The sequence below is a fragment of the Kogia breviceps genome, chromosome 1 (assembly GCF_026419965.1).
Source record: "Kogia breviceps isolate mKogBre1 chromosome 1, mKogBre1 haplotype 1, whole genome shotgun sequence".
Classification (NCBI taxonomy): domain Eukaryota; kingdom Metazoa; phylum Chordata; class Mammalia; order Artiodactyla; family Physeteridae; genus Kogia; species Kogia breviceps.
The window spans coordinates 194,496,980-194,513,238 of NC_081310.1; the positions used below are offsets into that span (position 1 = coordinate 194,496,980).

General features: G+C 42.6%; 2 protein-coding genes and 1 pseudogene across 2 annotated transcripts in view; 2 read left to right on the top strand and 1 right to left on the bottom strand.

Moving 5' to 3' along the window:
• PEX14 (peroxisomal biogenesis factor 14) overlaps positions 1-14,078 on the bottom strand; it is a 140,667-nt gene extending 126,589 nt beyond the window's left edge. Inside the window, exon 1 of the mRNA XM_059057959.2 lies at positions 13,948-14,078. Coding sequence (XP_058913942.1) covers positions 13,948-13,983 — 36 coding nt within the window. The 5' untranslated portion in view covers positions 13,984-14,078. The remainder of the gene's footprint in view (positions 1-13,947) is intronic.
• Positions 2,778-3,221, top strand: LOC136793160 (large ribosomal subunit protein eL32-like; annotated as a pseudogene).
• A 1,067-nt stretch (positions 14,079-15,145) lies between the features above and the next one.
• LOC131753124 (small ribosomal subunit protein eS4, X isoform-like) lies at positions 15,146-15,997 on the top strand. The gene has a single exon (XM_059058074.2). It carries the CDS (start codon positions 15,167-15,169, stop codon positions 15,956-15,958), a length of 792 nt encoding a protein of 263 aa, XP_058914057.1. The 5' UTR covers positions 15,146-15,166; the 3' UTR covers positions 15,959-15,997.
• The last annotated feature ends 262 nt before the right edge of the window (positions 15,998-16,259 follow it).

Sequence of the window (16,259 nt, forward strand, 5' to 3'; positions counted from 1 at the left end):
AACATTAAACCAAAGGAACCACTTTATATACATAAGCCAAAATGAAGCAAGCAAAGGACCATAGCAGTGTCTTTCCCTGGAACATTTCACCTACAACAAACCACAAATCTGGCCACTCTCAAAGCAATGTCACGACCCAACGGTTCTCAACCCTGGGGCACAATCACCCCCACAGGGGCATTTAAAAATGTGTGGAGGTGTTTCTGGTTGTCACAGTGACCAGGGAGTCCCATCGGCATTTAGAGGGCAGAGGCTTGGGGAGCTAAATGTCCTGCAATGGACACAATGAAGAACTATTCCATGCAAACACCAACAGGGCCCCTGGAAGAATCCTGACCATTCCCCTTCCTCATGAGGAGGAGGAAGACAGACTCCCATCTTTTACATGATGCTGCTTCAAAAGAGGGCAAAGGCCTAAGAGGGCAACTGCTTGTCAGAAGGTGAACTAAGCTCACACAGGTCCATGAGTCTCACCAGTCCAGCTTTTGTGAAAGTCCAATACTTCTCAAACACCTGCCCCTACATTGACCCCCTTTTAAGTGGTCAAGTCTATTTTCCAGCCTGAAACAAATCCCTACAAATTAAATTCCAACTTAATCCTGAAAAATCTTAACAGGCTGGTTTATGGTTTTAAAAATAATAACAGTAATAGTAAGGTTTAGAAATCACCAGCTGAGGAAGAAGTAGTAGGCGCTCAGGCCATCCGCAGTCAGGATCCTCAGGGGGCGGAATGCAGAGAGCAGGCAGGGAGAAGAGAAAAAGCATCAGAACACCTTAAAAAACAAACAGGAAAACAAAAAAAGGCCACAGTGGCAGGGAGAGAAATGCGTCAGTTTGGTAGAGACAAAAGGTGCTCTCACTCCTGCTGTCCAGGCACTGACCTTCCCCAGCCAGGAGGTGCGCCCACGTGCTGACCTTGATGCACAGCAAACATCAACTGCACACACAGCTCAGATCTGAGCAACCAGAAAAACACTCAGTTCTAGGAGCGCTCATCCTACACCTGCCAGCAACCGTGTAGCTCTGGGTTATGTCCTAGGCAAGATATGGCCTATAGTTCTTTGCCGGGAAGAATAAGATTCAATTCAACAAATGTTGTTGGAGAGGCACTGGTATAGTGGAAAGTGCATGACCTCTGGCATTAATAACTGAGGGGCTGTGGGTATACTGGTCAACCTCTCTGAACCTCAGTTCCTCATCCATGGGAATAATGGGAATAATACCAACACCCCACATTCAGGATGAGATGAGGATCATGAAAGTTATATCATTCTTCTGCTCAAAATGAACCAATAGAGTCTGCCCTATGATGAAGTAATAGGGACCAGGTTTACCCTCCCACTGTAAACAACTAGAAAAACTAAACAAAATAAATGACACCACTGTTTGTAGACACTGGACAGCAGGCAATACAGGACTTTGATTCCTGACAGAACAGAAACAAATGATAGGAGCCCTAAGACCACCCTGGCCTCTGCCAGGTTTTTGCACATTTCAGACCAAGGAGCCAGGGCGGAGGCAGTGGTGGGAGGGGGGAATCCCAGCAGATCACAGCAACAGATTGAGGAAACAGACTGGAGTTCAGGGAGGCTAAGTCAGCTGAAAGGTGCAGGACAGAGTTCCAGAGAGGAGGGAGCTTTGCAGAAAGGGAGCTCCAGAAATCTGCACAGAGGTTTCCTTAAGTCTGTACTGAATATTAAAATTTGTACACGCATAGAATGACACTCCACAAGATTGAAAAAAGATTGATAAAGAAGCTGCAAGCCGAACAGTTTCCAGAACCTTCATAGGTCTCACAAGTCCCAAGCACCAGAGTGGAGCATCCTCCCGGCTCGATCAGGGCATTTAGTAGAGACCTGGAAGGGCCACATCATGGGCAGGGGGGTGGGGGGGTGTCAGATCACCCCTAGGATAAAAACGACCCTAGATCAGGACTTGAAAGAATCAGAATGAACCAAAAGTAACTTAATCACCCACCAGAACAAAACTCAACACTCTTTAAAGTAAGATCGCAATCCAGACCCTCAATGATGTAAAATTCACAGCACCCAGCACCTAATGAAAAATCTCAACATGTGTCAAGAAGCAGGAAACTGTGACCTATAATAATAAGAAAAATTAGAATAATTAGCAAACAAGAGCATTAAGATAGGTGTCATAACTTTATTCAAGAATTTAACTCATTTAAAAAATACAAATATCAAATTATGTTGTACACCTGAAATTAACATAACGTGGTATGTCAAGTAAACCTCAATAAACAAAAAAGAATTTAAAGGAAAACATGATCATAGTAAGGAGAGAAATGTGAGGTATAAAAAGAAAGTAGAACTTCCAGAGATGAAAAAACATATCTGAAATAAAAATTTCACTGAATGGTAATGACAATAGGTTAGACTGCAGAAAAAAAAGTAAGTGCGCTTGAAAACACAGGAACAGAAACTGAGCAAAATGAAGGACAGAAAGGGGGAAAAAAGACCAAAAAAAGAAAAATATTTGAAGAAATAATGGCTGAAAAATTTCCAAGTTTGATGAAAACTACAAACTCACAGATCCAAGAAGCGCAACATACTCCAAGCAGAACAAACACAAAAGCGACTAAGGTACACCATAATCAAATGCTAAAAATTCATGAAAAGGGGAAAATTCTATAAGTAGCCAGAAAAAAATTAAGAATGACTTCAGACTTCTGATCAGCAACTGTGCAAGCCAAAAAACTACAATGGAACAGTATCTTTAGCTCTTCCTTGGCGCTGCCTACAGAGGTGGCAGCCACCATGGCCGCCCTCAAACCCCTCATGAAGCTCAAGATTGTCAAAAAGACCAAGAAGTTCAACCCACACCAGTGAGACCGATATGTCAAAATTAAGTGAAACTGGCAGAAATCCAGAGGCACTGACAACAGGGTGCACAGGAAATTCAAGGGTCAGATCTTGACGCCCAACATTGATTATGGGAGCAACAAGAAAACAAAGCTCATGCTGCCCAGTGGCTTCCGGAAGCTCCTGGTCCACAACTTCAAGGAGCTTGAAGGGCTGCTGATGTGAAACAAATCTTACTGTGCTGAGATTACTCCAAGAACTCAAAGCCACTGTGGAAAGAGCAGCCCCACTGGCCATCAGAGTAGCCAATCCCAACTTGGCTCCAGGCTACACAGCAAAAAAAACCCGAATAGACAGGTCATGTGCACATTGCGTTTGTGTTTTAAAAAAAAACATTAAAAACTCAGCCATCTGAGATTTTAAAAAAATAGTATCTTTAAAATGCCCACAGAGGGCGGGGGGGGGGGCGGGAATACAACATGACTCTCAACCTAGAATTCTATATCCAATGAAAATATCTTTCAAAAATGAATACAAATTAAAGATTTTTTCAAAAGGAAAATAAAAAAGCTAGAATTTGTCAACAGTATACTTGTACCGCAAGAAATGTTAAAACACTCCAATTAAAAGGCAGAGGGCTTCCCTGGTGGCGCAGTGGTTGAGAGTCCGCCTGCCGACGCAGGGGACACGGGTTCGTGCCCCAGTCTGGGAAGATCCCACATGCCGCGGAGCGGCTGGGCCCGTGAGCCATGGCCGCTGAGCCGCGCGTCCGGAATCTGTGCTCCGCGATGGGAGAGGCCACAACAGTGAGAGGCCGCATACCGGGGGGAAAAAAAAAAAAAAAAAGAAAAGAAAACTTATTTTAAAAAAAAAAAGGCAGAGATTGTCAGACTGGGTGGGGAGAAAATGCAAGATGGAGCTATATATTGCCGACAAGAAACCCATTTTAAACAAAAAGACACACATAGCTAAAAAGCCAAAGGATAGAAAATGATATACCATGCAAACACTAATCATAAGAAAGCTGTAGTGGCAATATTAATCTCAGGCAACTTCACACTAAAAGATATTGCCAATGATAAACAAGGACATTTCCAAAATAAAGGAGTCAGTCAAGAAGACATAATAGTCCTGTATAAGTATGCACACATAATAGTTTCAAAACACATAAAATAAATCAGACCGAATTTAAAAGATAAAAACACAAATCCAGGGCCTCCCTGGTGGCGCAGTGGTTGAGAATCCGCCTGCCGATGCAGGAGACACGGGTTCGTGCCCTGGTCCGGGAAGATCCCACATGCCGCGGAGCAACTAAGCCCGTGAGCCATGGCCGCTAGGCCTGTGCGTCCGGAGCCTGTGCTCCGCAACGGGAGAGGCCACAGCAGTGAGAGGCCCGCATACTGCAAAAACAAAACAAAACAAAACAAAAAAAAACCCACAAATCCATAGTTATAGTTGGGGACTTAAATAATCTTCTCACCTTAATCATAAAGTCAGTAAGGATATAGAAGACCTAAATAATACTATCAACCAACATGGTCTAATAACATTCGCAGAACACTTCACCCAACAGCAGCAAAATATACGTTACAGTTGACCCTTGAACAAGGGAGTGAGGGGGAGCAACCCACACACAGTCAAAAATCCACATATAACTTTACAGTTGACCCTCCATATCCAAGGTTCCCCATCCACAGACTCAACCAACTGCAAATAGTGTGTAGTGATGAAGAATGTATTTATTAAAGAAGCTTTTAAGTGGACCTGCACAGTTCAAACCTATAGTGTTCAACGGTAAAATGTATTTTCAAGTTCATAAGGAAAATTCATCAAGACAGACCATAAAATAAATTTACAAGACTTGAAATCATATAGAAAATGTTCTCTGATCACAACAGGATTAAACTAGAAATCACAGAAAAAAATATGGAAAATTTTCAAATGTTTGGAAATTAAACAGACTTCTAAATAATCTATGGGTCAAAGAAGAAATTACAGGGGAAGTAAGAAAATATTCTGAACTGAATGACAATGAAAACACAACACATCTAAATTTGTGGAATGCAATGAAAGCCGTGCTTAGAAGGAAGTTTACAGTTTTAGTGACTTTAGAAAAGAAGCTAGAAAAATAAAAACAAATGAAACCCAAAGTAAATAGTAAGAAATAAAATTTTAAACTTACAAACAACAGAGGAAAATCAATGAAATAAAAACTGGTGTTCTGAAGAACACTGAAATTGATAAATCTGTATGCAGACTGATCAATTAAAAAACATTAATTTCCAATATTAGGAATGAAAAAGGGGAAATCTCTGCATATTTTATATACATTTAAAAGATAAGGGAGGGGGCTTCCCTGGTGGCGCAGTGGTTGAGAGTCCGCCTGCCGATGCGGGGGACGCGGGTTCGTGCCCCGGTCCGGGAGGATCCCACGTGCCGCGGAGCGGCTGGGCCCGTGAGCCATGGCCGCTGAGCCTGCGCGTCCGGAGCCTGTGCCCCGCAACGGGAGAGGCCACAACAGTGAGAGGCCCGCGTACCGCAAAAAAAAAAAAAAAAAAAAAAAAAAAAAGATAAGGGAGGGACTTCCCTGGTGGCGCAGTGGTTAAGAATCTGCCTGCCGGGCTTCCCTGGTGGCGCAGTGGTTGAGAGTCCGCCTGCTGATGCAGGGGACACGGGTTCGTGCCCCAGTCCGGGAAGACCCCACATATGCGGAGCGGCTAGGCCCATGAGCCATGGCCGCTGAGCCTGCACATCTGGAGCCTGTGCTCCGCAAAGGGAGAGGCCTGCATACCACCAAAAAAAAAAAAAAACAAACAAACAAACAAAAAAAAAAACAAGAATCTGCCTGCCAATGCAGGGGACACGGGTTCAAGCCCTAGACCAGGAACATCCCACATGCCACAGAGCAACTAAGCCTGTGCGCCACAACTACTGAGCCTGCACTCTAGAGCCCGTGAGCCACAACTACTGAGCCCATGTGCCTCAACTACTGAAGCTTGCACACCTAGAGCCTGCAACAAAGAGAAGCCACCACAATGAGAAGCCCACACACAGCAACAAAGAGTAGCCCCTGCTCACTGCAACTAGAGAGAAAGCCCCTGCGCAGCAATGAAGACCCAATGCAGCCATAAGATAAATAAATAAAATTTTTTTTAAAAAAAGATAAGGGAATATTATGAAAAACCTTACAAACAAATTTGACAACTGCAAATGACTGCAAATTCCCTGAGACACAATATGCCAAAGCTGATCCTAGGAAAAAAACAGAAAAGCTTAATAGCCTTATATCTGTTTTTAAAATACATAATTAATAATTTAAAACCTGATTTTAAAATACTTAATTTAAAAAGAAATTAAGGGACTTTCCTGGAGATCCAGTCAGTATGACTCCATGCTCCCAATGAAGGGGGCCCAGGTTCAATCCCTGGCCGGGGAACTAGATCCTGCATGCATGCCGCAACTAAGAAGTCCACATGCTGCAACTAAGACCTGGCTCAGCCTAGATAAATAAATAAATAATAAAAAGAAATTAAGTTTACAACTAAAATTTTAAAAGAGCACTCTAGGCCCAGGTGGCTTCACTGGTGAATTCTATCAAACATTTAAGAAAAAAATAATAGCAGTCTTATAATAAACTATTTCAGAAAGTACAATAGAAAAAAAAGGCCAGGGGGTGGGGGCTCCCTGGTGGTTAGGATTCTGGGCTTTCACTGCCATGGCCCGGGTTCAATCCCCGGTCTGGGAACTGAGATCTTGTAAGACGCGTGGCACAGCCAAAAAAAAGGTAAAAATTCCCAATTCATTCTGATAGGCCAGCATTACCTTGACAACAAAACTAGACATAGATTTCACACACGCACACACACAAACTATAAATCAATATCCCTCATAAACATAAATGTGAAAATCCTTAACAAAATATTGCCAAATCAAATCCAGCATTATATATCAATAAAAAGGGTAATACATCATGACCAAGTGGAATTTATCCAACAAATGCAAGAGTGGTTTAACATTTGAAAAATCAATCAATGTAAATCACATATTAACAGAATAAAGGAGGAAAACAATAGAATCAACTCGACAGACAGCACAATGAGCACCTGACATTCAAAACACATAGGATTAAGAAAAAAACTAAGCAAATTAAAAATAAAAATTGAATCCCCTCTACTAGATAAAGGGGACCTTCAAAAAAATCTGTGGCTGGGACCTTCCTGGTGGTGCAATGGTTAAGAACCCGCCTGCCAATTCAGGGGACATGGGTTTGATCCCTGGTCTGGAAAAGGCCCACATGCCGAGAAGCAACTAAGCCCATGTGCCACAGCTACTGAGCCTGAGCTCTAGAGCCCGCGTGCCGCAACAACTGAGCCCACATGCTGCAACTATTGAATCCCGTGTGCCTGGAGTCCGTGCTCCACAACAAGAGAAGCCATTGCAAAGAGAAGCCTGGGCACCACAACAAAGAGTAGCCCCGGCTCACCACAGCTAGATAAAGCCCGCGCACAGCAATGGAGACCCAACACAGCCAAAAATAAAAAAATTTTTAAATTTAGAAATTAAAAAACCTATAGCTAACTTCATATTTAAACATGAAAGATTGAGTGCATTTTCCCTAAGATCAGGAATAAGGCAAGAATGTCTAATCCCAATATTTCTTTTAACATTGTACTAAAAGTCCTGCACAGTGCAATAAAGCAAGAAAAAAAAGGGCATACAAATTGGAAAGCAAGAAGTAAAGCTGTCTTTACTTGCAGATGACATAATCATCTACAGAGAAATAAGGAATCTACCCAAAAAACTATTAGAATTACAAATGAGCTTAACAAGGCTGCAGATATAAGGCCAACACACAAACTCAATTTTATTTCTATATACTAGCAATAAACAATTAAAAATGAAATTTAAACATAAAATCCATAAATACAAAAAAACGAAATCTTTAGAGAGAAATTTAACAGAATGTGTACATGACCTACATGCTTAAAACTATAAAATACTACTGAGGAAAATCAAAGACCTAAATGGAGACATATATAATTTTAAGGAATTAGAGGATCAATACTGTTAAGATGTCAATTCTCCTTGAAAATGATCTATACATTCCACACAATCCCAGTAAAAATCCCAGCAAGCTTTTTGTAAGAACTGATAAACTGATTCTAAAATTTATATAGAGATGCAATGGACCAAAGCTAAAACAATTCTGAAAAAGAATAAAGTCAGAACATTTTACACTACCTGATTTCAAGATTTACTATAAAGCTACAGCATTCAAGACAGTACGATTGACCCTTGAACAACACAGTGGTTAGGGGGGCTGACCCTCCGCATAGTCAAAAATCCACATGTAACTTTACAGTTAGCCCTCCATATCTATGGATTCAACCAACCATGAATTGTGTAGTACTGTAATATGTATTTATTGAAAAAGAAATCCAAGTATAAGTGGACCCAGGCAGTTCAAATTCCTGTTGTTCAAGAGTCAACTGTATTTCCTTCACATTAGGAGAAACACAGATAAATGGAACAGAAGAGAGTCCAGAAATTAACCTATTATATACAATTTTTTTATTTTTGACAAAGATGGCAAGATATTCAATGGAGAAAGGGTAATCTGTTCAACAAATGATGCTGGAACAACTTATATCCATATGGGGGGAAAAAAAATTAACCTCAGCCTTTACCAATAAGCACATGAAAAGAGCTGCTTAATGTTATTTGTCGTCACAGAAATGCAAATTAAAACCACAGTGAAATACCACTACGTACTCACTAGAATGGCTAAAATTAAAACAGACAGACAATACCAAGTGTTGATATGGATGTGGGGCAACTGGAATGCTCATACACTGCTGGTGGAATGAGAAACAGCACAACTTTGCAAAACACATAAGCAATTTATTATGGAACTAAACATACACTTAGCATGTGACCCAGTAAATACACACATAGGTATTTACCAAGAAAAATGAAAACAAATGTCTTCACAAACACACTTGAATATTTATAGTAGCCCCAAACTAGAACCAATCATGTGGGGAAAAGACTCTAAGGTGACAGCCATGATCCCCACCTCCTGGTATTCATGCCCTTGTGTTGTCCCCTTGAGTGTGGGCAGGAACTATGACTTGCTTCTGGCCAACAGAGTACGGTAACAGTGACAGAATGCATGTAATTACATGCATGTGGTTACAATATCTAAGACTGTAATGTCCACTTGCCTTTGAGGGAGCAAGTGGCCATCCTGGGAAGACCCATGTGGCAAGAAACTGAGGGCGGCTCCTGGGTGACAGCCAGTCACAAAGAGAGGTCCTCAGTCTGAAGTCCATAGGGAACTAAATGCTGTCAATAACCACATGAGCTAGGAAGCAGATCCTTCCCCAGTCAGGACTCCAATGAGATCACAGCCCTGGCAGACAGACACCTTGACTGCTGCCTTGTGAAACTCAGCTGAACTGTGTCCTGACTCCTGACCCACAGACACTGTGAGACAATAAACATGTGCTGCGTTAAGCTGCTAAATTTATAATAACACTGTTACGCAATCGGTAATTAATATAACCCAAATCCAGCAAGTGATGAACAGATCAACAAACTGTGGTATAGCTATACAATGGAATACTACCCACTAATAAAAAGTAATGAATTACTGAGACATACAATATAAATTTCACAACCATTATTATGAGCAAAAGTGAGACACAAAAGAATATTTACATTATGAATACATTCGTATGTAATCCTAGAAGAGACAAATATAATCTATAGTGATAAAAAGCAGTTCAGATTTCCTGAGGCCAAAGGCTAGGATTTACTGGGAAGCAAGGTAAGGGAACATTCAGAAATACTGGAATTGTTTTGATGTTGATTGTGGTGGTGGTTACACAGGTATATACATTTGTCGAAACTGACCACAACACATCTATTGAATTCTACAGTAAAGCTCTTGGCCACAAAGACTTGGTCACTCAAAAAGCTATTAATCTATGGATTTTAAGTTTGGATAGGGACAACTTTGGGGGATTGGCTAGTAATGGGAGGGACGCCAAGGAGGCTTCTGAGGTCCCGGTAACGCTTGATTTCTTGATCTGAGTACTGGTTACACAAGTGTGTGCTCACTCCGTGAAAACTCACCAAGCTGGACACATAATTGGTATACTTTCTGGGTGTATGTTAAACACCAGTAAAAAGTTAAAAAAAAAATTTAAAGGCTAGGGAGTCATTCTAAATTAAAGCATACTAAAGAGACAAATCAATGCACTCCCTATTTCTTCATTGGGTCCTGATTTTTTTTTAAATTGGAGAATTCTGAATGTGGTCTGTATTAGTAAATAATATTTTATCAATACCAAACTTCTTGTGTAATAATGGTATTATGGTTATGTAGGAGAATAACCTTACTCTTATGAGAGACAAAATGAAGTATTCTAGGATGAAATATGATGTCTGTAACTTACTATCAAATCCTTCAAAATATATATATATATATAAAGAGGCTGAGATAAAGCTAATTAAGCAAAATGTAAACAGTGTATCTTGGTGAAGTTTTTATGGGAGTTTTACAGGAGTTCTCTGTATTATTCTTTCAACTTTCCTATAGGTTGAAAACTTTTCAAAATAAAGAGTGAGGGGAAAAATATCTTGTTTGAATTACTGTTATTCAAGAGTTCAATAATCTTCCAAAACTGCGTTCAGAGACTTGGAGAAGGAAACCCAACATTCACTGAGCACTTAATATGCACCACACACTCTTCACATCTGTGACTTCAGTCAACCCTCAAATGGGATTATTATTACTCCCATTTTACAGAGAAGAAAACTGAGGTTCAGAGAGGTAGAGTGACAAGTCCAATAATAAGTGAGTGCTGGAGTTCAAATCAAAGTCTGTCCGGATACAAGGCCATGCTCTTCCACTCCTTAACATCTTTGCTCTACTCTTCTCCCTTCCCTGCCTCTGTGTTTTCTCAGTCCAAAATTTATTATATCCAGTGAACCTGAACAGATTAGAAATGTACGTTCCGTAATAATTCTCAATATTCAACAACCATTAAACAATCAGACTGAACCATGCTTCTGCCCTTCACTAAGGACAGAAAAACTGATGGGAAAGTACAAAAACAGGGATGACATTTCCCGTTCCTATGGGCCATAACATATACAGACTAGAAGGGACTTTGATAAGAGATTAGCCATACAAAACCAAGTAATGTGGAGTAAACAGGATAAGCAATAAATGCAATTCCAACAGACTGTTATGAAGACAGCCTAAAAAGACTATACCATTATGAAAAAGAAAGTATATCACTGAAATCTAAAAGGCACAAAGGACAGCTAGGATAAACACCAGCATTCAGCGTGTTCCTTTAAATTTCAAGGAAATTACTTCCGAGCAAATAAAAAACCAACCTTAGTAGACTGGTGGTCAACATATGAAATTTCATATCCCCAAAAATGTTTTAATAGGGGTTGAGAAAAGGCTTTAGATGGTTTGTAAGTGAAACTCCAGAGTTTACTGAATGGAATAATAATAGGTAACACACTGCACTGTTCTAAAATAAGTTAATTCATTTAATCCTCAGAGCAATGCTATGAGATAGGCACTAGTATTATTCCTATTTAAGAGATGGGGAAACTAAGGCCAGAGAAGTTAAGTAACTTGTCCAAGATCACACAGCTGGTAAGTAGTGGGGCTAGGATTCTAGCCTAGTGGGGATGGCTTCAGAGTCCATACTTTTAACCACTGCCCTACACTGTCTTTCAAAGAAAGAAATTGTTGGTTATTTACCCATAATCTTTCAAACTGAGAGATTGATGCCACAAGGCCAACTAACAAACTTTCCATGAGAGACAGAATACTGCCTCAGTCCCACAGGTGTGATGCGTTCTTCTCAGACACAAACCAGGTTTGGAGGAAATACCCAAACAGTTCGTTCCTTCAGTTCCACTCTGCTTTACTGGAGAAATGGGAAACCCACTGATCAGGACTAGAAAATGAAATGAGAAGCGACTGCTAAAGAGAGTTGGTTTACTTTAAATGTGTGCATCTGGGGCTTCCCTGGTGGTGCAGTGGATAAGAATCTGCCTGCCAATGCGGGGGACAAAGGTTTGATCCCTGGCCCGGGAAGAGCCCCCATGCCGCGGGGCCTGCGCTCTAGAGCCAGTGAGTCACAACTACTGAAGCCCGTGCACCTAGGGCCGGTGCTCCGCGAGAAGCCACCGCAATGAGAAGCCCGCGCACCGCAACGAAGAGTAGCCCCCGCTTGCCGCACTAGACAAAGACTGCGCGCAGCAACTAAGACCCAACACAGCCAAAAACAAAACTTTTTTAAAAAAAATTTTTTTAAGTGTGCATTTGCAGCTTATTGTCAGTGACAGAACTTGGCGTGAAGCGTTCAAGTTTTTTTCCAAGCTGCCAGCATTTTCTGATGCAATCCCATGTCTATCAGCTTTGGAAAGGAGGGCAAGGAAGCAGCAGAGCTGAAAACCAAACAAGTGCTGGCCCAGCCCCCTTAAGGAACCTAGATCCCTTGCACGTGTACAGAGAGGACAATTTCCAGAACCAAAGTAATCCTTGGGCACTAAAAAGGCTCCGAGTGGCAGAATTTTTAGTAACCTTCACAGCACTGGCAAATTACATGCGCTGGCACCGTTTAATCCCAGCCTATGGGCATTCCTAACATGTACCAGCTCAGAGGAACCTAGATTCTGAGAAGCCTCAACATTTCAGCAAGCTAAGCGGGTTAAGAAAGGAAAGGAGGGACCACCCCCTCACCAGGACACTCTGCACACTCCAGAATTTCCGACAGTGAGAAGACCAGAATCAGCCCTAGTTATTGCTCACGTTTTACAATCTGGACATGTCTCTGAATCATTCACTCTGCTAACGGAAGCTGGTCTGGTGAACTCACAACTCCTCTATGTGCAATTGCTATAATAGAATTATCATGAAGAATTAAAGAGTAATAAGAAACACTAAGCCGTATTCTTCCAAAGAAGGAAGTGAAATACAAGGAGGCCACTGAGAAGTCCACAGGGGTTTCAAGCAGGTGAGAGATGAGTGATGAAGTCCAGGTTGAAACCATTTTCTTCCTCCTCTGTCTAATCCTAACTAAACTTAAACATGTAGGGCTAACTAGTGGACTCACACACAGCCGGGTTCAAATCCAGGCTTAATCAGGCAAATGATTTGGGGCACGTTACAGACCCTGCAAAATGGCGGTTAATAGCCCGTACTTCATAAAGGTTGTAATAAGCATTAAACGAGATAATAAGCATAATTTGTCCTCCGCATGACAGCGTGACAGCACACACTCCGTAACTGTAAGGTACCGCTTACCCCATCCTCCCCACCTCAGCCCACCCCACCTTTGGACTACAAACGCCTACAGACCTTAGCATCCACTGCTTCCTGACAGCAGACGTACAGGCAGAAGCACTGGTCCTCAAGGTCCCCCGACTGGAGTGGGATTTGGCTGAGTCTGGCTGAAAAGCCAGAGCCCGTGGCCAAGAAAACCTAACTCTGGGCAGCAAAGACGGATCACCAGCCAAAAGCTCGGTGGCGTCGGTTGATTACAGTGAGTCCCCTTCATACCAACGCACTGAAAGGGTCCAAGTACATTTCCCCCTCTCCAACTTGGCGGGGGAAGCGCAAAGGTGACTAAAGACGAAGAGGTTGGCAGCGGGGCCACCCAAAAGGCTGAGGCTTCGAGAGAGAGGGAACCCTGATGGAGTAAGGCCCATCCCGAGAGGGAAGGGCCGGGAACGATTCAGCCTCTCCCCCCTCTCCTCAAGCAGGGGCCCTCGCAGCTCAAGCCTGGGGGGCTTCTCAAGGGTCCCGCCACCGACCTGGCCAAACACAAGTGGGACCCGAGGGATCGGCAGGCGGGAAGTGGGGGCCCTCGGGCGCCCCCGGGCCCCTGCTCGGGAATGTGGTCAATGAGGGGTCACGCGGGGAGAGGCCGGGCGGCGAGGACCTGGGGAGGGGCGGGGCCCCGGAGGGGGCAAGAGGTCGGAGGCCCCGGCTTCCGAGGCTCAGGGTCCCCACCGGGCTCCCAGCCACCCGCCGAGCGCTCCCTCCAGCGGGGTCCCCGCCAGTACGGCGGGGCAGTCCCACTCCCCTTACCTGGCTCGGCTGCTCTGCCTGCTCTGAGGACGCCATCTTCCTGAGGCCTGACTAGTCTATCGCCGCTGGGCGAGGCTTCTCCCAAGCGCCCTCGCTCTCGCTCTCTCGCCCAGACTAAAGTAGCCGGAACTGAGCTGTCGATGGGGGATACCCGGGGAGGAGAGGGGAACTCCCACCTCCCCCACACCTCTCACTGTTAACATTAGGTCTCTGCTTTCCAGCAAGAACGATGCCTGTCCTTTTTGCTTTCTTATATGTATATTATACTTATTGAATTAAATCTCTGCCCATCTCCACAGTGCCTTGGGCACATGCAGGGACACCCTAAGTATTTTATAAATGAATGAATGTGAAGAAACCTGGAAATTAATTAATTAATTAATTGATGGTTCAGTTGAGTGCCTGCCATTTTCCAGGCACTTTGGTAGCCGCGAGAAATAAAAAGATCCAAGAGTCAACCCCTGCTCTCAAGTCTAGGCCAAATACACACACACACACACACACACACACACACACACACACACACGCAATTACATCTTGGAGCTAGGATTCTGATGATGGTATGCAAGTCTATTAGGAGAACTCAGAATCGGGGGCTTTTTGGAGAGGAGAAGCTTCTACGAACCGTTATCACTTTATTGCGGTTGAGTTGTTAGATTTTAAGCTAATTGTGAAATTATACGAAAAGGTTGCATACATTAGAACTATCAGTCAGTTACATTGCAGTTGTTTTTTGATCAATGATGGTGTATTCAAAAAGGTTGCTCAGTTAACAATTCCTCCTACCAAACACTTTTACATGTCTTTTTCTCATAGTATCTGATTTCCTTTAATAAACAAAATATGAAAGAGATTGACCCTGAATGAATACGGGCTGATAATTATTCCTTGTTTATATAGAATGCCCCCTTTTTAAGCAAGGAAACTTTCTGATAATTTTTAATGATTATTTTAATCTTAAATGTTAGTTTTTCAGGAGTGAAAAACACAGACTTTTCCATAAGTAACAGTATTAGAACAAATACAAATATATTATCAAGCAGCATCTGAACAATCTCAACAGTGATGTGGTTCGCATTTACCCTTTTCTCTCTGATTTCTTTGAGACCTTAATGTTTAATCTAGTTATTTAAGCATTTCGTTCCGAGGTCCCAAGCCAATTTGCAGAGCTGAAGCAGGGAATCGAAAGAGTGGAGCTCTTTCCGTGCCTAGCGCAGCCATGGCTCGTGGTCCCAAGAAGCACCTGAAGCGCGTAGCAGCTCCAAAGTATTGGATGCTGGATAAACTAACTGGTGTGTTTGCTCCTCGTCCATCTACCGGTCCCCACAAGGTGAGGGAATGTCTCCCCCTAATTATTTTCCTAAGGAACAGACTTAAATCTGCCCTAACAGGAGATGAAGTAAAGAAGATCTGCATGCAGCGTTTCATTAAGATTGATGGCAAGGTCCGCACTGATATAACCTACCCTGCTGGTTTTATGGATGTCATCAGCATTGACAAGACTGGAGAGAATTTTCGTCTGACCTATGACACCAAGGGTCACTTTGCTGTTCACTCTATTACACCTGAGGAGGCCAAGTATAAGTTATGCAAAGTGAGAAAGATCTTTCTGGGGACAAAAGGAATCCCTCATCTGGTGACCCATGATGCTCACACCATCCACTACCCTGATCCCCTCGTCAAGGTGAATGACACCATTCAGATTGATTTGGAGACTGGCAAGATTATTGATTTCATCAAATTTGACACTGGTAACCTGTGCATGGTGACTGGAGGTGCTAACCTGGGAAGAATTGGTGTTATCACTAACCGGGAGAGACATCCTGGTTCTTTTGATGTAGTTCATGTGAAAGATGCCAACGGCAATAGCTTTGCCACGCGGCTCTCCAACATTTTTGTTATTGGCAAAGGCAACAAACCATGGATCTCTCTTCCTCGTGGAAAGGGTATCTGCCTTACCATTGCTGAGGAGAGAGACAAGAGACTGGCAGCCAAACAGAGCAGTGAATAAAATGATCTCTAAGTGACGTGATTGGGAAAGTCTTTGTACTTATAGATAATACTACATAATTCGAAGCCTCTTTAGTGTTAAAAAAAAAAAAAAAGAAAGAGTGGAAATGTGCGAGTATCTTATGCTTCTCTGTTATGTTTTCAGCCAGACTGAAAACTACACTCATCAATTTTTAAAACTGACTTCCTTCAGATCAGCGTGAAGGTTGGGACATTTTATAGATCTGTTCAGGTTGGAAAGGAAAAACAAATTAACACAGTACAATGACACTGCTTTATGTATTAATATCTTGCATCTATCT

Excerpts from the sequence above, each read along its gene's own strand:
- LOC131753124 (XM_059058074.2), top strand. The coding sequence starts at position 15,167 with ATGGCTCGTGGTCCCAAGAAGCACCTGAAGCGCGTAGCAGCTCCAAAG.